Source organism: Lissotriton helveticus, chromosome 6, assembly GCF_964261635.1.
Source record: "Lissotriton helveticus chromosome 6, aLisHel1.1, whole genome shotgun sequence".
NCBI classification, from domain to species: Eukaryota; Metazoa; Chordata; class Amphibia; order Caudata; family Salamandridae; genus Lissotriton; species Lissotriton helveticus.
This window is the reverse complement of record NC_136067.1, coordinates 1,284,003,297-1,284,030,353: the sequence shown is the minus strand read 5'-3', so window position 1 is coordinate 1,284,030,353 and position 27,057 is coordinate 1,284,003,297. Positions and strand designations below refer to the sequence as shown.

General features: G+C 47.0%; 1 protein-coding gene across 1 annotated transcript in view; it reads right to left on the bottom strand.

Moving 5' to 3' along the window:
- Positions 1-27,057, bottom strand: part of SCCPDH (saccharopine dehydrogenase (putative)) — a 345,431-nt gene that overhangs the window by 105,938 nt on the left and 212,436 nt on the right. Inside the window, exon 11 of the mRNA XM_078649033.1 lies at positions 15,806-15,887. Within this exon, the coding sequence (XP_078505159.1) occupies positions 15,806-15,887 (82 nt within the window). The remainder of the gene's footprint in view (positions 1-15,805; positions 15,888-27,057) is intronic.

The window sequence follows — 27,057 nt, the reverse complement described above, 5'->3', positions numbered from 1 at the left end:
GTGAGTTCCAAACAAGTAGGACCTCAACTTCTTCAGGGCCCAAACCACAGCAAAGGCCTCCCTCTCAATGGCTGACCAACGTTTCTCCCTGGGGGTCAGCCTTCTGCTAATAAAAGCAATGGGCTGGTCTTGACCATCTTGATTAAGTTGTGAAAGCACAGCTCCCACCCCCAACTCAGAAGCATCTGTCTGTACAATGAACTGTTTGGAGTAGTCAGGACTCTTCAGGATAGGTGCAGAGCACATGGCCTTCTTCAGGTCATCAAATGCCTTCTGACAGCTAACTGTCCACTGAACCTTTTTTGGCATCTTCTTGGATGTCAAGTCATTTAATGGTGTCACAATGGACCCATAGTTTTTCACAAACTTTCTGTAATACCCAGTCAGGCCCAAGAAGGCTATGACTTGTGTCTGGGTAACTGGAGGAGCCCAGTCCTGTATGGTCTGGATTTTGCTCTCCAGTGGTTGAACCTGACCTCCACCTACTAGGTGGCCCAGGTACACAACCTTACTCTGCCCTATCTGGCACTTGGTAGCCTTGATAGTCAGGCCTGCCTTTTGCAGGGCCTCCAGAACCTTCTTCAGGTGGATCAGGTGATCCTCCCAGGTGGAGCTAAAGACAGCAATATCATCTAGATATGCTGCACAAAAGTCATCCAACCCAGCAAGGACTTGATTCACCAACCTTTGAAAGGTGGCAGGTGCATTCTTCAAACCAAAGGGCATCACCACAAACTGATAATGTCCACTGGGGGTAGAGAATGCTGTCTTGGCTTTTGACTCCTCAGCTAGTCTGATTTGCCAGTAGCCAGCTGTCAAATCAAATGTGCTCAGAAACTTGGCAGAAGCCAATCTGTCAATGAGCTCATCTGCTCTTGGAATGGGATGTGCATCTGTCCTAGTGACAGCATCGAGACCTCTGTAGTCCACACAAAACCTCATTTCTCTCTTTCCATCTTGGGTATGAGGTTTTGGCACAAGGACTACTGGGCTGGCCCATGGGCTCTCTGATGGCTCAATCACTCCAAGCTCCAACATCTTTTGCACCTCAGCCTTGATACAATCCCTGACATGGTCAGGTTGCCTGTAGATCTTATTCTTGACAGGCAGACTGTCACCAGTGTCCACCTCATGGGTGCACCAGTTGGTCTGACTGGGTGTGAGTGAAAACAAGTGTCTGTGGGCTTGCAAAACCTGTCTGCAGTCCATCTGTTGCTGGTCAGTGAGGCTGCCTGCCAATGCTACTCCATCAACTGAACCATCATCAGGGTTCTGAGAAAGCAGGTCTGGGAGAGGGTCACTCTCTTCCTCCTGTTCCCCATCTGTGGCCATGAGCAAGCTCATGTCCTCCCTGTCCACAAATGCTTTCAAACGATTCACATGGAGCACCCTGTGAGGGCTCCTAGGGGTTCCAAAGTCAACCAGGTAGGTGACTTCTCCCTTTTTCTCAATGATAGGGTAGGGTCCAGTCCATTTGTCCTGGAGTGCTGCTGGGGCCACTGGCTCCAACACCCACACCTTCTGCCCTGGCTGGAACTCAACCAGAACAGCCTTTTGGTCATGCCAAGCTTTCTGTAATTCTTGACTGGCCTCCAGGTTTTTGGATGCTCTCTCCATATACTCAGCCATCCTGGAGCGGAGACCAAGTACATAGTCCACTACATCTAGCTTAGGCTTTTTGAGAGGTAACTCCCATCCTTCCTTCACCAAACATAGTGGACCCCTCACAGGGTGGCCACACAAAAGTTCAAAAGGGCTGTAGCCAACCCCCTTCTGTGGGACCTCTCTGTAAGCAAAGAGCAAGCAGGGTAAAAGAATGTCCCATTTCCGCCTAAGCTTCTCTGGTAATCCTTTTATCATTCCCTTTAGGGTCTTGTTGAATCTCTCCACAAGCCCATGGCACTGTGGGTGATGGGGTGTGGTAAACTTGTAGTTTACTCCACATTCCTTCCACATTGCTTTCAAATAGCTAGACATGAAGTTAGTACCTCTGTCTGATAATACCTCCTTTGGGAAGCCCACTCTTGAGAAAACTGCAATTAGGGCTTTTGCCACCACAGGTGCTGTGGTGGTCCTCAGGGGAATAGCTTCTGGATACCTGGTGGCATGATCCACTACCACCAGTATAAATCTGTTCCCAGATGCTGTTTGAGGATCCATGGGACCCACAATATCTATTCCAACTCTTTCAAAGGGTACCCCCGCCACAGGTAGTGGTATGAGGGGGGCCTTTGTTGTGCCACCTGACTTACCACTGGCTTGGCAAGTGACACAGGAGCGACAAAACTCCATGACATTTTCTGACATATGAGGCCAGTGAAAGTGTGAAACAAGCCTGTCCCACGTTTTGTTCTGGCCTAAGTGTCCTGCAAGGGGAATATCATGGGCCAAGGTAAGAAGGAAACCCCTAAACTTCAGAGGTATAACCAACCTCCTGGTTGTACCAGGCTTGGGGTCTCTAGCCTCTGAGTAAAGGAGTCCATCATCCCAATACACAGTATGGGTACCTTGGGCATCCCCTGCAGCCTCAGCAGCAGCCTGCTGTCTGAGGGGTTCAAGTGACGGGCAATCTAATTGTGCCTGCCTCAGGTCTGCCCTTGAAGGTCCCCCTTTCCCCAGAAACTCAACCTGGTCAGGTTCAAGTTCCTCAGAGACAGTCTCCTCTTGGACTGCAGAATCAGTTTCCTGTGAAACCTGATCCTCAACCTGGGGCAAGGTGGAAGGCTCAGCCTTTCCTCTCTTGCTCCTTCTCTTGGGTTGTGGTTGGTCTATTGTTTCAAGATCCACCACTGGTTCAGGAAGGCACTTCTTAGCCTGAGACCTTGTCACTGCAAGGACATGAGCTGAAATCCCTAGCATTTCTGCATGAGTCCTGTACTCCACTTCTGACCAAACTGAGCTTTCAAGATCATTGCCTAACAGACAGTCTACTGGGAGGTCTGCACTCACAACAACTTTCTTTAGGCCATCTACCCCTCCCCAGGAGAAGTTCACAACTGCCACACTATGGGAAGTAGTGGAGTTGCTTGCATTGGTCACTAGGTAACTTTCACCTAGTACAATCTGTCCAGGGTCCACAAAGTCAGGTGTCACCATTGTGACACCTGCACATGTGTCCCTGTAGGCCTGAGCCAGTTTCTCATTGATTAAAGGTGTCTGCCTATATTTGCCCAGGTTACTGGGACTCACTGTTGTGGACAAAGCTAAGTACACATCATATAGGAGAACTGCCTGAGTAGGGATTCTGACTAGGCCAGATCCTACTTCAGTACCCAGGGTTAACCCTACTACACCCTTTGGCTGTGTTCCACCACTGCTTACTGAACTAGGGGGTGCAGGTGCTTTAGGAGCTACAGTGGTGGGGACTGGATTTTTCTTGGTGCATTCACTGCCCCAGTGTGAAACTGATTTGCAGGTATTACACCAAGGTTTCTTTGGGCCATCATTCTTCTTTTTCATGTTTCCATTTTGGGAACCACCCTCCTTATTACTATTTTGGGGGCCTGAAGACTTCTGGTCTTTTTCTTTATCTTTCTGATTCCCACCCTTCTGGTCTGTTTTCTTCTGGTCACCACCTTGGTTCTGGGGTTTCTGCTTAATCCTTGTTCTGACCCATTTGTCTGCCTTCTTTCCCAATTCTTGGGGAGAGGTCAGATCAGAGTCAATAAGGTATTGATGCAACAGCTGGTTTGTACAGTTATTAAGGATCTGTTCTCTCATGATAAGATTGTACAATCCTGTATAGTCTGAAACTTTACTTCCCTGCAACCAACCCTCCAGAGCCTTAGTGGCACAATCTACAAAATCAGTCCAGTCTTGAGTCTGTGCTTTTTGGGTGTCTCTGAACAACAACCTGTATTGCTCAGTGGTTAGGCCAAACCCTTCAATAAGAGCACTCTTCAAGACAGAGTAGTTTTTGGCATCCTCAGGTCTAACTGTGAGGAGCCTGTCCCTCCCTTTCTCTGAAAAGGAGTACCATAAAATTGCAGCCCACTGATCCTGAGGAACCTGCTGTACCATGCAGGTTCTCTCAAGAGCAGTCATCCATTTGTGGATGTCATCCCCTTCCTTGTAGGGGGCCACACTTTTTGTCAGGTTTCTATTATCATAGCTCCTGTCTTTTTCTCTAGGAATATTGCTGCCACCAGTGGCATCTAAGCCACACAATGTCTGCTCTCTTGCCAAGGCAAGTCTAGCTTGAGCCAGGGCTACCTCCTCCCTCTCTATTTGGAGTTTGACAGCTCTCATCCTGGCCTTATGCTCTATCTTCTGAGAGGCAGTCATACCTCTCTGAGATTCTCTTGAGGCACTAGAAATATGAGAGTCCCCTGATGGAGATCTCACTCTTCTGTTGCCTGGGAGAATGATCTGGTGGGATCTGGGGAGGTGCTGGCCCTCTCCATTTCCCAGTAGGTTTAAGTTGGCCTGGTTAAGCCTGGCAACTACAACCTGGTTAACCCCCTGATCCTGATCTTCAGGGTCCTCTACCTCTGAGTCCTCCTCCTCTTCTTCCTCCTCATCTTCCTCCTCTGGGGTGGTCTCAGTGGCTGGGGGGTTCACTCCATCTCCTGATTCTAAGGGAACTGCATTTGCCTTTTCTAAGTCATCCTGTTCTAGAATGGCTATCAGGGAAGGACTGGTGGGACTTCTGCCCCTTTTTAACCCTCTTGAGATGCACAAGGCAACCAAGTCTTTGTGGGTTAGTTTGTCATAGCTGGAAGTTGCCTGGGTAAGGTCAACTGTCACAGGAACAGACCCTGAGGCTTTTCCTGTGTCAGACATGACTCTAGTGTGGTGTAAGTGATGCACCTACCTACACTAAGTGTTTCCCTACTGTACCTTGCTAGTGAGTTGTAGTCAGGGTGTGCTAATCCCTTTAATCTACAACTACTAAGTTCAGTAGAACTTAAATATGCTAAGCTTTTGATTTATATGTACCTAAAGGTACTTGATGTGATCTTTCAATTTGATAAAAAGATTGCAATGGTAAAACAAACAGCAAGCTCAAATCCGCACAGCTGCTCACCAATGTGAGAAGTTGGCCTGATATATGATGTTTCCAATTCTGGAACCACCTTGTATCAGTCCAAACAACCCTTATGGTGTCTGGTTGTAAGTCAACCTTATTAGACAAGCTATCCTAGGGGTAGCATGGACTAAGCAGCCTTAAAGGCTTAACTTAAGAGGTCGTGTTAAGCGAGCTGTTTTACCACATACAATCCTGTAATATCAAATGAAAGGACACCACACAAGTATATATTATAAAAATATATGTATTTATTACTAAAAACAATCCCCAGTATTCTTTATGAATAAAGGGGCACAAGCGTTAAATCAAAAGCACAGTATAACATACAAAGTTGCACAATTTTGGATGAGGCCAAGGGGCCACTCAAACCATATACTAAAAAAATGGTATAAGAGAGACCATTCGATCAGTGGTTAGGCCTAGGGCCTAGGGAATCGCTGGGAGCAGTCGGGACAAGCAATGCTGAAGTCGGGAAAAGCCCGCGGGATTCGGGTGCAGTGCTGAAAGCACAAGCATGCATCAATGTTAAGTCAATGGTGCGTAAAAGTTACACAAATAGAGTTTAAGGACACTTCCGCTGAACCTAGAGGAACAAAACTTAAGACACAGACTCTAGAGGTGTGTACCAGTGTGGGAACACCGGCGTTGCAATGTTACCTCACCCACAGGAAGTGGGTGCACAGGGTTGAAGTTGAGTCGGGTTTCGTCACGCAGGTTCTTGATGCTTGAAGCTGAAAGGGCTGCAGGCGAGGTGAAGGAGAAGTGTCCAGTGGAGTCCAAGGGTGGACTCAAGTCGAAAAGTACCTGAAAGCAGAGGGGACAGAGTCTGGGTCACTCAGCAGTGACCAGGGTAGAACCAGGATGGAACCAGGCAATGTCGGGCGCAATTAGGTGGTTGTCGAGGAGCTTCTCTCCGCTATCACGTGGGCTCTGGGGCATCTACGAAGTCCAGGAGCAGGTCACGATCCGTCCCACAAAGGCTCTCGCCGTCGGCGCTGTCAGCTTCAAGATTGGAGCAAACAACACTTGGCAAAAGCAATCCACGCGGAACTGGAAGATTGCTTCTCACTCGGACCAGGAAGGTCAGAGTGGGGGCTCCTTTTCAGGGGAGCTGGTGCAAATCTGGAGCAACCAGAATCACAAGTCGAATTTCAAGTTTCGTCGGCACAGGGGCCACAAGCAAGTGACCGGACCAACGCGTTGAGCCAAAAGAAGCAGAAGGGCCCCACGCAGTACTCGTCGAGTGTGGAGGGCTGAACTTCGGTGCAAGAGTGGCTCAGGGTTGGGGCTTCTCAAACCCCGTTGTACAGCTTCGAGGGTTACTCGTGGGCTGCACGGTCAGCGTCTCGTGGTCTTTCCAAGATGGCGTGCCCCACGCTTCCGGTCGCCTCCACGGGTCTCAGCTCTGCAGGGACTGTGGATCGGGCTGTTAGAAGGCAGGCAAGCTTGATCTCGTCGATCTCTGTCGCTCGAGTTCCGGCGGGAACTGCAACAAAGCAGACGTCGAGGGCTGGATGGTGCCTGTTTGCACAGGGTGGTCACTCCTTGACCACAAGGGAGATTCTTCAGTCTTCTACGTTGAGTAGGATGTCGAAGGGTCCAGAGTTTCGTTTCTTATGTTTCATCAGGATAATCTGAAGTGCTTTGGCACTGCTCCCATTCTTATACCAATCTAGGGGGCTGGATTACCTGCTAGGTCCCCTCCTATGGGTGGGACCTAGGAAGTGGGTGGATACACCCCCTTCCTTTGATCCAGGCCGCGCTGGCACGAGGGCTGGAGTGCCCCAGAACCGGTTTGGCCGGATTATGCAAGGGGCCCCAGGCAGTGTCTGGTTTCTTTCAAACCTCCCTGCTACAATCCACTATCTCCTGTCTGGGGGGGTGTGACACCTCCCTGCGACAGGAAACCCTTTGTCCAGGCCCCTTTGGCTGAGTTTCGGTCAGCTTCAGGGGGTCAGACTTGTGTCTGTGGCAGAAGCATCCATTTAGTGGATCTGAGGCCCTTTTAGAAATTAACCGCATTTAAGTAAAGTAACATGTCCTACCCCTCTAGAGGGGTGGAATGCTATCCCCGTCGCCAGAACTGGCGAGGGGATAGTATTCCAAATCGTATGACACCTTACACGACATGTTTTGATAAAGCCAAACTAAAGTTGCTATATAACTGCGAGGATTATAATGCACTTAATAGTATATGGTATGGCATTATCCTGAAACAGTTTAGGGATTTGTTCCCGACGGCTGCAGACAGGCTCAGCTCATGCTAGAGCTCCATCTCACATTAAACCACGCACTCTGCCTCCAGGATTGATAAGGCCTTCTATAGGAGTGGCTCACAGGTTTATATGTGTCCAGATATAGGCTTAGATATAGGTATACTATATCTAAGCAAGAGGTGATTACACCACCTTGCCCCAGCTGAGTGATCAGCCAGTTGTGTCAATTTAAGAACCAGCCAGGGGTGGCAAAAGATATGCTGCAGCCCCTGGTAGGCCTTGGTGGCACCTGTGCCCTGAGCACCTATAGCGCATGGTACAGGGGCTGACAAGGAGTCCATTTCCAATTGTGGTATGTACCTATAGCACATGTATTAATAATTTAGAGAGAGAACAGCAGGCTGGGGGTCTGATTAGCAGGCCCACAGCCTCAGTAGTCTAAAACCAGTGAAGCAAAAAGCAAAAATTTGGGGTGACAATAGGATAGCAGACCCTACTCTCCTACAGCGCGCTTTCTAGTGTTGGAAACTACTAGAGAATCCAAAGGCAGCTGTCCCTTAATGTAAGCAGGACCTTATGGGGCAGGTTTATACTTTTTTAGGTCGAGCAGACGTACTCTCAATGCGTGAGCATTGAGAGAGTCTGCTTCAGACCTAATGTTGCCCGTTAATGGGAGAGTGGACACCAATCTGACACGAGCGTTTCCTTCGCGGATTTCACCGCGGGAGCACGCGTCTCACCCGCGCATGCGCAGAGTAACTCAGCATTTTTATTTTTATTTTTTTTATTTCCCAGCCCCGAACCGAATCAGGTATCAGAGCGCTTCACATATAGGCAGCCCCCACCCCCCACCCCCCACCCCTCTGCATGCGCACACACAGGCGAGCGCATGCACACGCAGGCACACGGCAGACACTCGCTCACACACACCCCCCTCCCCCACAGTCACACACACGCACTCCAGACACATACACACGCGCGTGACCCCCATCCCCACCACTTACCGGGCTCTTTCGGCGTGTTCAGTGTCTCATCGCTCCACTTCTTCCTCGGCGGCGGCGGCTGTGGCGGCGGGCGGGACTTCCTGCTGGATTGCAGGCCCCGCCCCCGTCTCAGGCAAAAGTGCCTGACTTCCGTTTTTAGGTTTTGCCTGGTTTTAATGTATTTTTTTATTGAAGGAACACCTCTTCATACGACTAAGGACCCCCAACCTCTGTGTACATGAAGAACACTGACTATCCTTCAGCACCCCGACAGTACCACTTCCTGTACAGCACGGACTGTACCTCATTAACACAACTGTTAGCCCTTACTGTCCAGGTATCCCAGTGAAGCACGGACACTGCAGTAAAGGAACGGTCAGTCCAACTCTAAGATACCCTGTCCGTGCCCAAGAATCACCATGTGCATGCTACACTCTACACCAGCCTTGCGCCTTCGATAGACAATCTCCACGGATGGGCAGAGTATCTTATGCACGCACAACCACCCACTCCAGCTGCAGGACCTACACTCCACGTCCACCAGTGTGCTCGATTGCTCGGGGAGCCCAGCCTAGCCCAAAACTTTGTCCGGCAGTAATGCAAACTTCGGCGCTGCAGAAGCAAGAATGGAACAGACTAAAGCAATCAAGCACCCTGAAAGCCACACACAGTGAAAATGATATGTGTAGAAAGGAGACAACTATAGCAACGGTAACCTGCTACGACAGTTTTGCTGCTTATTCTGAAGCACAAAGGCAATACCAGATTTGTTGCTTTGCCGAGTAATATAGACTATTTGTATTGTCATTTTCTATTATGTAATATACAGTTCACAATTCGAGGAAAATATGCGTAATTTAACTATAAGTTTTGAACAGATACAATTCCTCAACATTGTTGGATATAATCATTAAAACAATAAACGTATAATGTATTTATTGACAATTAGAAACAGTATCTTCTTTAAGAGAACAACACACATAACAATTCCAAGATGGCCGCCACTCGACCGTCTATTGAATAGGGACAGCGCCGGGCTTTGCGCTGTCAAATTTGGGGGTACTATTTAATTCAAAACACAATGCACGTTCCATAAATTATTATAGACTATTACAATCAAATAGAAAACATTTAATGAACCACTGCAGTTATAGTGACTTCTATTAGAACTGAATTTCCTACTGTTCTGTTTTCGAAAAACCAGAAATATACTATTTTTTTGTTTTTGTTTCTGTATAATTATTCTTATCGAAATTCTGCCACATCTAGAAAACAGATCCACGTTCCAAGATGGCGACTTTGTTTATAGTTGGCTCGTTTCGAGTGTGCAAAGGTTTTCCGTTTATGGTAAAGTACAGTGAAATTTGGAAGGACTGTGCTGCAAGCAGACGCACGCAACTGCCAACGGAAGTAGAACCGTAGAACGTCGCCACCCAGTGCAAGAAAAAGCCACAGAACACAACAAACGAGAGCCGGGTGTGCACAGTTTGCAGCAGGTATAGCAGGGTGTCTGGACGTCTGAAGTTCACGTTCAGGTGAGGCGGGCCACCTGCACGTGGTCAGTAGGCGGTGCCAGAAGTGCCAATGAGAATATTTTGTCCGCAAAGGTTTTTAATTTCTGCATGAAAAACAAGCATTTGCAATGCAATAGGTCTCGCATTTACGCGGGTTTAAGCAATTGGCATTGTAAATGACAATGCGTTTTATTTATGTTTTGAAAATCAAAACATAAATAAAGGGTATTGTCATTTACAATGCCAGTAGCTCAAACTGCATAAATGCGAGACCTATTGCATTGCAAATGCTTGTTCTACTCTAGGGTTAAAAATCCTGGCACGTACGGGATCTTTAAACACTTTGGGGGCATGTTCCATGACTCCCTTGATCATTGGCAATATTTGCAGTGTCTTTTGGGACTGTTCAAATGTATCTAAAAGGAAGTCCTCCTCTGCTGCATCTGAGTGCATTGTGACGCCATGATAGATGGCAGCCCTATTAATTAACTGTCCAAAACCAATATTATCTTCTGGGGGAGATGGTTTTGAGGGGTATGTGTGAGGGCTTGGGACGTCTGGTATATCTGTTGGGACAGGGTATTCCCAATCATCTGGGTCAGTTGGATATGTGAAAGGGTCATTTGGGGCACCCCCCACCCCTAGGTCATCATCATCATCTGGGGGTGTATGAGGTGGAGAAGTTTCAGGCTGAGGTGGTGTAAGAGATTTAGGGAGAGGAAGTGGGTTAGAAGGAAATATAGGAGAAGAATAAGGCATAGGTGATGTGGCAGAGTTCTTCTTCACAGGCACTGGAGGAGCAGGTGCTGTGTCTAACTTCCTCTTCTTACATGGCACAGCTGTGACATGTCCTGTTTCTAGATTAATATAAATGTTTTTCTGTTTAGGATCGACAGGATCCAGATGAAAAAGTTCCTCTTCCTCGAGAACCGCTTTCGGCGCCGTTTTTTCGGTTCCAAGCGGGGCTGGTGTTGACTTTTATTGTTTTTGGCCTTAGTAGGCGTGGTAGAGTCCTTAGGCTTAGCTTTTGGTTCCAAGGCTTTTGTTTTCAGAGCCGAAGTGGGATCTTTAGGCTTGAAAACGTTCGAAGCTGGTTTATCCACAGGCCTTGAGGGTTTTGCGGCCCGATAGTTATTTTGGTTTCGGTGCCGAAGGTGCCTGTGGGATTGGTACATTCGGTTTACTCGGTCCCGAGCTACCGGAAGGCTTTTCTTTTTTCTTTGGAGACGGGCCCGGAGGCGGGGCTTCTGAAGTGTGTTTTCAGTCGCGACTGGGGCCAGCAGGTGCAGTCTTGACCTTTGCCTTCGGTTTTGGTGGGATTGGGGTAGGGGCAGTAGTACTCACTGTTTGACCAGGAATGATGAGGTTGTCTGAGTCTTCTGCCTCTGACATGATTTTGAGATCTTCGGAATCTTCTTCCGGGACATCAGGACCTTCGTTTAAGATGTCCTCTGGTTCCGGAGCTGATCTCTGCGCCATGATGTGTCGTCGAGCTCTTCGATCGCGAATGGTCTTCTTTGATCGAAAGGATGCGCAGGCTGGACAGCTGGACTCATCGTGCTCAGGTGATAGGCACAGGTTGCAGACCTTGTGATGGTGCGGGAATTTTTCTCAACACTGGGGGCATTTCTTGAATGGTGTCCTTTCCATGAGCCGTAGGCCTTACGGCGTGGATAGGCCCAACGGCCAACGTCGACAACCGGAATCGAGCCAATGAAAGTTGCGGCGAAGATGTTCGAAGTCAATCCGAAGGGTTTGTGGACGTTTTTGGCGTCAAAGTAGTTTGAAATAAAGATTTCGAACCGGAGCGCAAAAGTTGCATCCGAACCCAATAGCGGAAAAAAACTATCGAAGGATGGAGTCGATGCCCATGCTCACTATCGTCCAAGGGAGGAGTCACCTATCTGGTGACTACAAAGACGTCTTCCAAGACAAAAACAAAGTGCAAGCATCCGAGCCCAACACCAGATGGCGATCTAATGCTAAGTGTGAGATCTGCAGCTCATATGCCTCGAACATATTGTTTTTATAAAACATTTTATAACGTTTTACATTTTTCAACACAGAAAGGCTCAATTCAAATATATGACCCACATGATACTTTGTTATATCACTGCCTGGAAGTCACAACAGTAATCCATAACCATCACATCAAACATCCCCCAGACGTCCCTGTTGATCTCTAAACTAGTTGCTTCATTGCCCTGGGCCCAAGGTTGTCTGTCACAAGGTAAGAAGGATGCCCCTGCATTGACACCCTTCCTTCTAAATCCTGTGATGTTTGAGGAGGCATCCCCTTGCAGCACATTTGGGCCTATCTAAAGTTATACTGCAGTCCAACTCCTCCTTCCAGCTTTGGGGGCTCTGAGTTCTTCTAAGCTCTAGCGATGAACCTCTTGACCACCATCAATCCCAACTATAGCAAGCACATTTTGCATTACTGTCTATACCTGTCGTATTATGCAGTAAGTCATTTTTGGGTCCATAGGCAGCCTCCAACCCAATACGGGAACCACCCTCCCACACCCCTAGATCATATGAAAGAGGTCCCCCTTGTAGGATAAGCATCTTCGACATAATTGTGAGGCTATGACTCCCATTTTCCAAAGCCTGATGTGGAAAAAGTATGCATGGTGTAGGTAATTTAATTGTATGGCACCTAATTGTGAAGTAATCGCAGCCTCTCTGAGGACTTGACAAATATATTAATCATTTAGGAATCAATAAAAAACTGTATATAATATATTAATTATCTTGGATACACACAAGGCAGGCAGCAGAGGATGAAACACTCTGAAGTATCCATTTCACACATTTTACGCTTCTCCAAAAGCAATTACTGGAGGCTGAGACTGCCGTTAGGCATATATTAGGTTACTTCAACATTTATAAGTAGGTGCTCACAAAGAGCTTTTTACCAATACCTAGAAAACAATTTCCACTTACAAATATATTAATCATTTTGGATACAATAAGAGCTCTGCTAATGGGCAAAGTTACATATGGGGCAAACAGTGGAAACACTACTAAGTATACATTTGACAAATACAAAACTTCTACAGAAGCAACTATTGAAGGTCCTTGAAGGTGTAGATTAGGTGTGCAGCAGCAGAAAGAACTCAAGTTCAAGGAATGGACCTTAACTGAACAGCAAAGAGGGAAGCAGAAAGAACAAGTTACTCACCTTTAGGTGCGCTCTTTCTGGTGGACGCTCTATCTAACCGCAGATTCCTCACCTTCAGAATACACCAGGCGACAGACTGGAACCTTCTACAGCAGAGCTCCTGTACATCGCTAGGTGGCAGCATGCAGCTCAGTTTGACTTCATTCTACTTTGGAAATGACAGCGCAGAGCCGTATATATAAATGCCACCCCTAAGTGGACATGCACTGCTAATGGTAAACTAAAGCAGCTTGGCGAGTGAAGGCACAGCGGGGTGGGATTTGGAAGAAACAGTGGTTCCTGCTGACCAGAACAATATCTTCCTGATCACTGACCACAAAAAGGCTGAGAGGACTATAATAGCATGTGGGGTCTAGCACTGCCTGTACTCCAAAACTCTGGAGTAGCCATGGAAGGGTTGAAACTGTTAAGGGAGCTGTCTGACAAGTGTAGAAAGGGTCAATAGTGTTGGCCAACATTAAAAAAAAGCTGGTTGAAGAAAATATTTGTTTTTCAACTGCCTCAACTAGTAGGAAATTAATTGGGATTTACCAGCTGATGGGAGCCCGGACCATCAGAGTCTTTGTAGTAGTTTGTTGAGGCAAAAATCAGAGTAATCCGGCGTCTGACTACCTACTTATTCACCGGTGGGCAAGAGCAATGCTTAGGCCAGGTGCCCATCTATGCATGGTTAGGAATTCATTGAATGGTGGTAAATCTCAGAGGAACCCTGCCTTGCCTGTAAAACGTCAGTAAGAACATTAGTTTTGACCTCCAGAGATAGAGGTTTTAGATCCAGAACCACAGCAGCAAGCTAATCACTATAGCAGAGGAAGCTCTTTCTTCCTTTGGTGACCCATGGGGGACACCAACCAAGGGGCCCATTATGATGTCGGGCGGATTGCCCCCGCCAGGCTGGCGGTAGCCACCGTCAGCCTGGCGGGGGCAATCTGCCCGACATTCTCACTCGTTTTCCTCCCGCCATATTAGTATGGCGGGGGGGACCTCGGCGGACGGAAAGACCGTCCGCCGCTTTTCCGCCCCGGTCGCCTTGCGGCCGGGGCGGAAAAGGAATAATATGGTGGCGGTGTCTATCAGACGCCGCCAGCCATATTACAATGGGCATTTTAAAATGCCTTTCCGTGGTGGAAATGCCGCCACGGAAAGGCATGCGGTCTTCACTCTGGGGGCCCCCTGCGGGCCCCCAGAGTGAAGGAGGGGTGGGGGCTGCACCAGGGGTGGGGGCTGCACACGGGGGGGGTACCTGTGGTAGCCCCCCACATTTGCATAAACAAAGCGGCAGGCACCGCACGGTGCCTGCCGCTTTGTTTACGCAAATGCTGAAATGCATTTCTAGCATTGGGGCGGGCGGTGCTGAGAGCACCGCCCGCCACAATGCTAGAAATGCAGGATGTGCCCGCCACTGTGGCGGGCACATCCTAATGCCCCCCACGGGACCACCGCCCTAATGGCGGGTGGTCCCAATCCCCGTCAGGATGGCGGGCGGGCAAAGTCCGCCCACCATCCTAATGACCCCCCCAAGTATCAAGGAAAGTATCAAGCCAACTGGCCTCCTAAAAGTCCACACAAAAATTGTCATAACATGGAGGAAAATCATCCCTATCATCGCTGTTATCTCCTAATGGTGTCAAACTGATCAGAGTCAGAAATAAAAAGCTAGAGGAGCAACTGAGGGTGACTCTATGGTAGAGGCAGTGTTTTGTCTGAATAAGAGCTATGTGGAATGGGTGCGTCGGAATGAGGTAGAATCACGACCTTGGTGGGGGCAGAGAAAAGTTCAGGCATTGGCATAGGGTTCCCCTCCAGCACCGGCGGTGTCAAGGCCGAAGGAACCGGTACAGGCTGTGGAGCCAAAGTGGACTTTGACATTGGAGTCAGCAGAGAGCCGGATATGGGTTTAAGAGGCACAAATGGTATAGAGAATAGATTTGCCATAGGTAACCAAACTGGGGCCTAAAGGTGTGCCAGAGGATTCAGAAAGAGGACCAAAAAAGAAGCAACAATTTGCTGTGGTATCACCGATAACCTGGGAAGTTGGTTGCATCGGGAACAACTGTGGAATCAGCTCCTCAGAGATCGAGAGCGAGGTCGAGTGCCACCTTCATGCTCTTGCAACATCTTTGATGATAGACAGTAGTGAGATGGGGACGTGTCCCGCTTGGGCTTCTTGTGTTTGTACTTCGACTTGGACTTCAACTTACCAGACTACCTCGCCCGCAAAGAAGACCTGTCAAGGAAGCAGGTTAATTCCTTCGAATTTGACCAGGAGTGAGACTTGCTTAACTTTTTCAGATGCTCAGCGACATACCGCTTAGCTTCTTGGTCCGTTGGGCTCAAAAGGGCATATTCTTCACATAACATGGAGTTGTGCCCCAAGAAGAAACACCAAAGGCACACCTCGTGTGCATCTGTTACCGGCTTTGTTTTTGATAATTGCAGCATGGTTTGAACCCTGTAGTTGTAGGTGAGGACTTTATTTTTTTGTGCACTGGATTTTATTTTTTTTAAAGAAAAGATCATCAATCCAACGAAAAGAGGGAGAGGTGCTCCAGTGCCGCATTCGAAGTCCAGAAACTCAGGTAAGAGCACAAGGGTGACGCATACGCAACATGGCTCCATTACGTCCGGGGTGGAACAAAGTTGATGTGAAGCCATGCTGCGCCACCGAGCAGCATGCCGGAACACTTTTCCTAAAGCTTCGGGCTCCAGACTGGCACCTGAGGATATTCTAAGGGTGAGAAATCTGCAGTTAAAAGTATCAATCAGAAACAAGTACACTAAGAATGTAGGGGCAAAGTTAGCAAAACCATGGCCATGTGATGCTGTCAAAGGAAACACTTAAGAATAACAAAAAAAAATAGGAAATTAGGAAAACTCACCTCTGAGGAAGAGAGCTGGCTTCTTTTAGAAGAGTCACTGCAGCCTGAACCATTGCTATCGGTGTGGTTACATATCCAGCCTCTGCAGGTGGAAAAGGACCACATTAACATGAAACAAAACTAGGGTATTAAGGTTTGTGTGCAATGCCATTAATTTCAACTCAAGAAGAGGAATTTACCAATAGCTTTTAAATATGGATTTCAGTTATTTGGTTATGGTCTTTGTTGAAAGGTACCAAAATTCAAATCTTTCCCAGATTTCAGATGGAACTTTGATGCATATTGTAAGTGATATACACATACCCATAGCACACCAGCCCAGTATGTAAAAATGCAATGACCTAAAACAGTAGGAATGAAGAATGGTATCCTTCCCAGATGAACTTTTTAGTTTTTTTCACAATTCAATTGCTATCCTGGATTTGAATGGATGTTTCCTTTTCATAGTCTGCTGATTTCTCCATATTAGTGAGATAGGGCAGGAGGGGGAAGGGAAATCACCTTACCCTCCTCCTTTTGTTAACAATATGCTGGAACTCTTGGTTTTAATTCCTGGGGACTACGCAGTATTTTAGAGAGTTAGCTGTCCCTGACTTTCTGCAAAAATATTTGGTGCAATCTCCTAGGCATCGGAGTATTTAAGCTTTTTGCACTCCAAATTCTTTTTGGGAATTTGTGTTAATGAATAACCTCAGTGTTACTTAAAATGTTTTAGTCTTTTCCACACAGTGATGAAGGAATAGTTTCCTACCTATAACTAAACATAAAGTTCTTTCGTAGGGGAATTTCCATTATAGTCACAAGCACTGAATAGTCCCATCCACGTGCCCTGGAGCACTTTTTCACACTATATCGTTAGAAGTGTATATGTTAGCCTTCTTCAGGAAAACCTACAGAGTCACTTAAGAAAGAAAAAGATTATACATCCTATAGGAATAGGTGACAATGGCCCAATTCTTCATAGTGTACTTAAAAAAGGGGCCAAGAGAATTGTACATGTGTAGTTTTAATGTAACAGCATGAATCTCTTTCACAGCCCCTTTTTTGATAGCGTATAGAGATGAAGGAGAGCAGGACAGTGTAGCCCTTTAGCCTGTCATTATATGAGTTAAAACTAGAGGCTGTGCCTTTAAGAACCCAGGGACCACCAGTGTCCCATCATGCTGAGCAGGTGGCAGTTGATTCAGTTCTTTTTGGGCAATGAGTGATGATATTTAGGTCCCATGATTACCTCTGTCCACTCCATGGGGAGGAGAGAGGGTTGCTTATGACTATAATGGAAATTCCCCTATGAGAGAACTGGAGTTACAAGTAAGAACTATTCCTTCTCTCGTAGGGGATTTCCATTGATAGCCATAAGCACTGAATAGAGTAGCAAGCCAATCCCTACTAAAGCAGTGGACAAGACAGAGGATGAACTGAGGTTGCCCTTTAAACAAACAGATTCCTGAGGGAGGCCCCTCATACCTGAGAGTCTGATCTAGCATCAGAGTCTAGGCAGTAGTGGTTGGTAAATGTAGGAGATCTCCATATGGCTGCTTTGCAAATATTGGGTATAGGGATGTTCCTAAATAAAGCAGCAGTAGCCGCTTTGCATCTAGATGAAGTATGCCTTAGGTTTAGCTGCTAGTGTCCTAGTAGCTTTCTGATAACATAATAGGATGCAGGAAACTATCCATCGGGAAATGGATTGCTTGTGGGAAGTGGCTAGACCATAGTTGATAAACATCTGGTTCGATCTGCGGTTGTCACGTGTCTTCTCAAGATAACATTTCAAGACTCTTCTCGCGTCTACAGAATGGAGAGTGCTTTCAGCTGGAGTAGAGGGATTCTGAAAGAATGTTGGTGAAGATATGGCCTGATTAACTTAGAAATCCGAAATAACCTTAGGGAGGAATTTCGGGTGAGTTTTCATAAGCACTATGCTAGAGGAAAAAACAATGTATGGTTCATGAGAGCATAATGCTTGGATCTCGCTAACCCTGCCGGCTGATGTGATCGCCCCAAGAAAAGAAGTTTTCCATGAAAGATGTTATAGAGATGCCTTGTGTTTGGGCTTGCAAGGGTCCTCCGTAAGCCGTGAAAGGACTACATTGAGTTCCCAGGGAGGTGAGGATGCCTAATGGGAGGGAAACCTCCTTCAACCCTTCCAGAATATCCTTGATTACGGGGATTTTGAAAAAATAAATTTTGGAAGGACATTTTCTGTATGCAGTAAGAGTTTTAAGGTGAACCTTTATAGAAGAGAATTACAAGCCACATTTTGCCAAATGGAGTTAGTATGGAAGAATAATATTTTCCTGGCAAGTGGTAAGGTTCTTAGAGGAACACCATATGCAAAATGTCTTCCATTTGAAGGCATTTACGGAACCTGTTGAAGGCTGCTTAGCGTTTTTTAAGATGTCCATGCAGTCTTGCATCAGAGTCAAGTGTCCATACTGCACTAGCTCAGGAGCCCTGCCACCAAATTTAAAGAGGAGCTTGGGGTGCACCATGTAGCCTCTGAATTTCGGTAGCAGGTCTGGTCTGCATGACAGCTTGAGATGTGGACACTCGGACTGGTGAAGAATGTCCATGGACTTTTTTCACCAGTCGTGGGCACTCCGGAGTTATAGGGATCATCTTGGTTCTCAAGTGGGACAGCTTGAAGAGGACTGATGGGATCAGGGAACATGGCAGAACGGTGTAAAGAAATTTGCTGGACTAGTTGATCCATAAGGTATTCCCCAGGAGAAGCTTCTGCATTTTTTGTGTTTCTGCGGAGGTGAACAAGTCGGGGGATGTAGTGCCCGGCAGTTTGAAGATGTTTTGTATGACGCCATGTAAGACCCACTCGTGGTTTTCTTGCAGAAGTCTGCTGAGACAGTCTGCTTTAGCATTTGGACTAAACAAAAACCTTGAAGGGACTAAAGAGTGAGCCTTCCCTCGCTCTCTCAACCAGAGTATAGAACTCAACAAATGAGTGGCATGCAAAAATAGGGGCACCCAACTTAAGACAGTTTTAAATATCTTTTCTCTCTGCAATAGGGATCCCTCTCATGAAAAAAATAATTTTCTATAAAAAATATACGCTCCACCCTGCGCGTTTGTCTGCTCCAGGGTGTGTTAGCGCCATTACCCACAATGAAGTGGGTGAGGGCAATTTTAACAAACCTATGGGTTTTCCAGTAGGTTGTTCATTCCAGTACCCTGCCCGGTTAACTGTTTGTTTTCCCCCCTTTTTGTGTCCTTCTCCTTTGGGGAGTTCTACAAGCAATTTGGACACCTGGAAGAAGAGTTGCGGTGATAGTTAGATGCCTGGCAATGAGCCATTTCCAGATTGTTTGGGCCTCGGGTGAAAAGGGCCTGGACCTCGTCCCTCCCTGCTTGAGGTAGGACATTGTGGTTGTATTGTCCATCTGAACAAACGGAGTGGGATCTGAATAATGGGTGAAAAGCCTTCAGCGCTCGATGGATTGCACGTAGCTCGAGGAGATTGATATGATATGTTGCCTCTCTCTATTACCAATGCCCTGAATTTGGGGGTGATCCAATCTTAGTAGTGAGTCATTAATGTTTGAGGAGGAACCTCCTGATGACATGGCATACCACGAAGTAGGTTGGCTGGAGAGCACCACCATTTCAGGGACAGCTTATGATGAAGGGATAGTTCTATCCTGTCTTCCCAATTGCCTGCTAGTTGGTCCCACTGGTCCTCGAGACATTACTGAACCGGTTGCATTTGGAGAAGGGCATTCGTTGTGAGGAAGATGTAGGAGGCCATCGAGACGAGAAGAGAGAATACTGTTTTCACTGTTGGATTGGAGTGTTTCATGAGAGAATTACACTTTTAAAGGATTGATAAGCCTCTGTCCTCTGAATGACACACAATTGCCTGTATTGTGTTGATGGAGGCAACCAGATAATGTAAGGTTGACTTGTTGAGTTGGGTATGAAGACATGACATTTGGAGGAGATTGTATCTCCCGTTTCTAATGAAGTTGAGCTTCCCAAGACATTGATACCTTGATTAGCCTATCATCTAGGTATGGGTAGACAATTATTTTGTGCTTCCTGAGATGGGCAGCAACTACTTCCATGAACGTGGAGAATGTTCTAGGTGCTGACTTCAGGCCAAATGGAAGTATTTTGTACTGATAATGGTCCTGCCCCATTACGAACCTCAAGAACTTCCTATGCTTTCTGGCGACTGGAACATGGAAGTATTTGTCTTGAAGGTCGATGGAACAGAGACAATCCCTTGGTTTAATTGGGGATAGATTTGAAGTAATGCCAGAATCTGGAACTTGTCTCCACGAATCCACTTGTTGGCTGTTTTTAGATAGAGTATGAGTCTGAATTTGTTCTGGTCTTTCTTTTTCACCAGAAAGTACCTGGAATAAATGCCTGACCCTCGTTGTTTGTGAGGAACATGTTCCACCGCTTGTTTTTGTAACTGGATGTTGACCACCGATCATAACGGGAGCTGGAAACTGGACGGTTTCGGAGGTATGGACAGTGGAGGACCGGTGAACCTGAGACAATATCCATTTTGCATAATATTCAGAACCCAGGTGTCTTGTATAATGTTTTGCCACTCTGCCAAATAGCGAGATCTGCTTTCCCCCATCGAAGTGGGTATAGAAGAGGGGGGAAGTAATAATTCAGGGTTTTTATCTTGATGATTGTTTGCCTCCTTGAGCAGGCTAGTGGGTGGATCTCCGCTAGTCTGCTTCCGTCGGTATGGCTCATAAGGTCGTTAGTGCTGCTGCTGTCCACCGTCTTGCTGGCACCCCTGATACTACTGACGGGTTTTAATCCTCTGTGAATAGAAATGGCGTTGATAGGGCCAGAAAGAGTTTCTCCGTTCTCTGCGTTTCTCTAAGCCGATGGGCTTCAGAGTCTCCATTTCCGCTTTTATTTGTGATATCTCATCATCTGTGTGGTTTCCGAAGAGGGTAGTAATGGAGAATGCAGATTTAAGATCCTCTGTTGAGACTCTGACTTGAGGGATGTGAGGCAGACCCAAGAGTGTCTTCGGACAGCAATGCCGTGGCAGTATTCATGTGCCACTAATAGGGAAGAGAATGCTGCAGCATTAAAAAAATCTGGTTGAAAACCATTAATCCTTCATTTAGGATTTCCATAAAGTAGTCCCTTTTATCTCTGGGGGGATGTTCTGCAAACTGCTGCATGGATTTCCATAGTGCCTAAAAGAGCGGTTGCACTACACTATTTAATCATGGTTGCTGTCATACTGCAAACCTTATTCCCCAAGGCATCTAACATTTGACTCTCCTTATCGGGAGGTACAGTGTTTCTTTGCAGCTACTACAAGAACTGAGTCTGGTGTTGTGTCAGTATGGAGAAAAGCAGGATCTTGTTACAGGGAGCGATATTTCTTTTGAAGTTTGGATGGAACTCTCTCAAACGGAGGCTTGAGTTAAGAAAATATCCGTAGCCTGTTCTACGAGACCTGGCACTAATGTTAGCAAAGGTGTCGATGCTGACCTGAGTTGGTGTCTCAAATATTACTGATGTTGTAGGAGTTGGAGAAGACATAGCAATATTGAGTTTTGTAGCTCCCCTCACCAAGATGTCTTTGAATGCGATGATATCATCCACTGGTGATATGTGGGGAGTCTGAAAGAGTTGGAGAGGTTCGTCCAGTAGAAGTGGAAGATGTATCCATGGCAGGAGCACCTGGAAGATGGAGATGAGCGCCTTGGCCTATGGCGGTGGCATCTAGAATGATGCCATGATCTAGACCGAGATGTGAACCTCGGTGTGGGAGTGACTGGTGCTAGTGGAGGTGTTGGAGGAGGTGGTGGTGGAGGCAGAGGTGAAGGAGGAAACAGTGGAGAACAAGGATCGACCCTTGAAGAAGGAGAGTATATTTTGGAGTACTCTGAACCTGGAGAAGAATAACTATATCTCCTCTTCTTTCTTGCCTCCTGTAGTCTAGATGTCTAAAGAGTTCTTGACGTCGACCTGCTTCCCAATGGTGATTGGCGGCAGCACATTGACGTTATGGACTCAATGTCGATCTTTGCCGGCACCTCGACTTTGATCTGGGTCTCGACGGTGACCTCTGTGGGGGCCTCTTGGTCGATGGGCTCCTTGACGTCAAACGAGGCTTGTATGCGGATCTGTGGTGCTACCTCAAAGTTGAACGATGTATTGACGGCAAATATGTAGGCCCCGTTCCTCTTCTTGAGGTTGATTCTCTTGACGTCGACCAGGACTGATGGCAGTTTTCTTCCTGCCGCGGTCTCCAGTGACAGATGACAGAGCCCCCAAAGAGGACTGATCCTCTCCTTGCCCTTAGGTCCCACCTTCAGACTGCGTCAGTTGTCTTCTTTGCTCCTCTGTACCATGGAGGCAGGTTTTCTCCCTGCCCTTCAGGGTGAGTTTTGAGAAGTTCCTACATTGGCGACAAGACTCAGGAACATGACTCTCTGGGAGGCAGAAAATACAGACCTCATGAGGGTCTGTTTTAGCCTTTTTTCGCCCACAGGCTTTCAATTTGTCAAACACAGAAGGCATTTTTCTGCCACGATACCTCTATTTTCTGTAAGGAAAAAAAAGAAAAGTTCAGGGAGACACCAAAAACGCAGAGTGAAATAGTGGTCAACAAGATTCAGTTGAAAAAAGACCAAACTTGCTGCGCTCATTGCTCCAGGGCCCTTTCAGCAGGACCGGAGAAAATAACTGAAGCAACTGCCACCTGCTTAGAATGATATGATGTTGGTGGTCCCTGGGTTCTTAAATTCACAGCCTCTATTTTTAACTCATATAATGATAGCCTATTGGGCTACATTGTCCTGCTCGCCTTCATCTCTATACACTATCACTGTAGCCTATTCCTATAGACTGAAAAACTTTTTCTTTCTTAAGTGACCCTGCAGGCTTTCCTGAAGAAAGGTGAACATCTACACTTAAGATAATATATTGTGAAAAAGTGCTTCGGGGTCCCCGCACGCGTGCGGGACTATTTAATGCTTATGACTGTCAATGGAAATCCCTTATCAGAGAATACCATGTTTACATTACCAACATGTTCTAACAAGTTCTCCTGGTACTGTGACATCTTCAACATAGCCACTGGGTCTGAAATGACAGGAGGAAAGACCCAGTTTGGGAGAAGGGCCTGGTGCAAGCAGGGGCTACTGGGTCTCAGCCTTGGGTGTTTGGGTGGTTGCTTTTGATGTCCTGGGGCATTACCCACTGTGGCTCTGCAAAAAGGTCCAAGTACAACCCTATCCACACCTGGCTCTGGGGAAAGTGAGGGTGACTGGTCACAGATTCTCATGAAGGTAGCGTGGTAGTGCTCAAGCTCAACAACCAATCAATCATAAACCCATTAAAGTGAATGTCTGTCCCAGTACTCACCGGTTGAAAAAATAAAGTACTTTAGTCCTGCATCTGGCCGGTATCAGCCCAACTGAAGAACTAATCAAGAAATGACAAAAGGATACCCTCACATAGTTTTCCTCACCTTTTATAACTGAGTCTGCAATTCCACCCTTCAGGCCCACCATCCACCAAATGGCAGAGTTCAGTAACTCTAATCAGCATCTCCTTGCTAACTAAAAGACCTCATAGAATACCTAAAGGAGCCCTTTTACTCTCCCCTTGGTTCAAGTGCCTCGGTCTCCACCCTCCTGCTACAGGAAAGTGAGCAATATGCGTCCATATTTGGGAGCACAATCCTCATCCTCCAGCCTTTGCCATGTCTGGCCAGAGGTATGCATAAAGGACCACACTGGGCTCAATTACTCTAGTTCACCCACACATCATGCATGTACCACGCTGGTAGCACATATCAACACGCTCAAAATTAATTCAATATATTGACTCTAAGGACAGGGCCTCAGATTGAAGTGGAACTTTACACATGTGGGCCATTAGGTCTCCACTCCAGTGACTCATATAAAAAAAGTCTGATCACACTATTAAATTCTCACTGTATGCTGCCACCAACGCTCTACATGCGAAACCCTAAGGCGGGAACAGGAGCCCTCCGTCTTAAATGGAGGCATGTTTGAGGCACATCTCCAGATCACAGGACGAGTTCAGAACCTACTCATAGTCAGTGACAGTCCACTAGATTAGCATGCTGCTGGCCTTTAAATCAAATGTCAGGATACCATACACATGAAGCAAGACTCTCAAGGCAGGGGAACAAGCCGGTTCAGCATGCAGAAGACATTTTCATCTCAACAGCGGCCGTTTTCAACCATGAAGAATTATAGTGAAAAACCGGAGGCCTAGTTGTGTATTTTGCATTTGCTGCACTCCATGCATGGAAAAATGAGGCTGTATTGCTATTGTGGCATAAGGTCTGGGCCCAAGAGTATTTGAACAGACCTCCAAGATTGCCTCTCACGTGATTATGCTCATAATATTCTTTGGATGAGCGACCCTTGACCCTTCCAGGTAGGTCGCTCCCCCTCCGCACAGTACCGCCTGTGTGTCCCTGCCCCAGCTGCCGCTCCTGAGGAAGTTTGTGGCCCTCCTCCACCCGCAGGCTACCACCTGCGCCTCATCCCTGGTGGCCAGTGGTAGGCCGTAGGTTTGCTCATCCTCCATTGTATTGCCTGTATTTTCTTTCATTGCTCCCGTTGTAGTGACTGCATTTTCATTGTTGTGTCTGTGACTGCTGTTGTCTGTCTCCCCCGCTGCCTGTACGTGGTCTGTGCCCGTGCAATTGTGACGTCAGGAGGCGCTTATTAACAGCGCTAGAGTCGGCGGAGAGGGGGACAACGCAGGAGTACACTTACCGCTATCGACGCCGCCACCGGAGCCAAGAGTCATTTACCTTTGAGGCTCCCTTGCTGGGAGGACGCCGCCACCGGTGCCAAGAGTCATTTACCTTTGAGGCTCCCTTGCTGGGAGGACGCCGCCACCGGAGCCAAGAGTCACCTATCCTCGAAGCTCCCTTGCTGGGAGGACGCCGCCACCGGAGCCAGGAGTCACCAGCAGCCAGAATCGCGCAATTGTGACGTCAGGAGGCGCTTATTAACAGCGCTAGAGCCAGCTATGCGGGACGCGAGCGGGACGCCCGGGGCTAAGCCCGGGCAAAGGGCGGGCCCTCTACGGCCCTCATCGGCAGGAAGAGGCTGGGGCGGGGCCAGAAACGCTGCTGGACTCAAATGCAAGTAAGATACATAGTCAAAATATTTTATACCATTTATTATTTTATTTTTAAAAGTAAGGCTGCGAGTATATCGCCATCATGTCTACGAAATCGAAGGAAGCCCCACAGAACACCCTTGACAATTACCTTGTGCAGACCGTGAGGAAAATAAATACACAAAGGAGAAACTCTCTTGGGCTAAGCCAATCCCCAGACCTTTGCTGTTTGTCCCCGACTGCATCTATCTTGATTGACGATACTATTTTGCAAGAAGCCAACCAGGAGAATATAATTAGCGGCCCTATTCTTCTAGGATTAACTAGTGCACCTGATAATGTAGTCCCGGCCATTGAGACCTCCAATATACAGGCCGAAAGTGACATTGACAATGACTCTGACCAGGAGAGACATACATTAGTTTCACCTGATGAGATGACACCTAAAGGGCGTGTAACAAGGCCGAGACGTTTATGTACTAAGAATCCTCCCAAGCTGGGTGGCCCACGCCCGGGGACAAGAAGGAAAAGGGTTACTACCCCAAAGATAAAGCAAGTAAATGTATCGGAGGATAATCAAAACCATACTTTTGAGGATGCTTTTTTTGAAAGGATTGCTGACTTTCTTGAACTAAAAATTAATACCATTGTAAAACCTTTAATATCTAAACTTGACAAATTGCATGCAGAGATTAAGAGGTTGGGTGGTCTCCACACTACGTTGCAGGTGGGGTAGAAAACATTACTACGATAGTTACAAATCTGACCAATAATATAGGGGAAATGTGGTTAGTGAAGCTGTTTGTGATAATGTAGGGGTTCAGTTGCCTGCTGAAAACGTATTGCCCCAACCACTAACATCATTGACCACCACTACTGAGGGCTCTCTTTTAGTTAATATCCCAACAGATGACATTCCCTCTGTCAGCTTACCCCCAGTAACTACTCATACTACAGACCCCCTATAATTTTTAGTCGAGGCCACACCAGTGGTTCTTGTGTTAGCAAATGTACCTCCCTTAGAAGGGGGAACAGTGGAAAGCACTACCTCCCTTACAAGCAAAGCTCTGCATTGGCTAACCAGTAACATCCGGTTAGCCCCAGGGGGAAAACAGCAATTGGCAAATGTCATTAAGTCTACAACCAGGGTCCCCTGGCTGGGAAACCGGCCGAAAAAGTTTAAAGGGGACTGTGTGGCAGTGAGCCTCTCGAATCAAGACGTCCTTCCTAACATACTGGCCAATTTATTCCCTCCCCAACGCAGACAGGGTACTGTTGTTCCTCTAACCCTGAAGTTTTTTTATGGGGAGCAACAAAACGTCACTTATCCAAGGACTCCTGCGCCCGGGTGGGACAGATTTTGGGACTCTGGCCCTAGACGGGGGCAAGATATAAGGCATAATGCAGTGGCCCACTATCCCCTTCTACCACATCAAAATTCTTTTGTAGAACCTCTTCAGTTATTTAACCGCTAACGCCAATTGTCCTTCATGGATCAAAACGATTGACTCTCTTTTACAAAAGACACTAACAATGAGGGTCTTTTGCCTGCTTTCGGACCTTTAGATCCAAAACCCACAGGCAACAGGGTCTGCAGAATATTGAGCTGGAATGTTGCCGGCATCAGATCTAAATTCAACAATAAGAACTGGTTGGAGATGGTCAGATCCAACGACATTCTTGCCTTTCAAGAAACTTGGGAAACGTCAGACAGACTTGCTCTAGACGGCTTTTCCCATTTTCTGTATCTGCAGTACCTAGTAATTCCGGAAGGGCAAAGGGAGGCTTGGCTATATATATTTCCCTAGATGTTCAAGGAAAGCCAAGACAGATTAAAACTAACTCAACAAACATTTTAGCGGTTGAATTAACTGCTCAAAACTCACAGCCTATCTTATTAGTTAATTTTTATAATTCTCCTGTCAGTCAAATGGTGAACGAGCATTTGGTAACTCTAGAGGATCTTCTGTCCACCCACAGTGAGAATAGTGCTCACGGTTATGACGTGATTCTCATGGGAGACTATAATATTCACCCATGTAACATGGACTGCCGTGTGGAATATGAGGATTTTCCCCCCTACCTCCCCACCCCGCATTTTGAACACTCATCACGTGGAGTGGTTTTGGAATCACTCT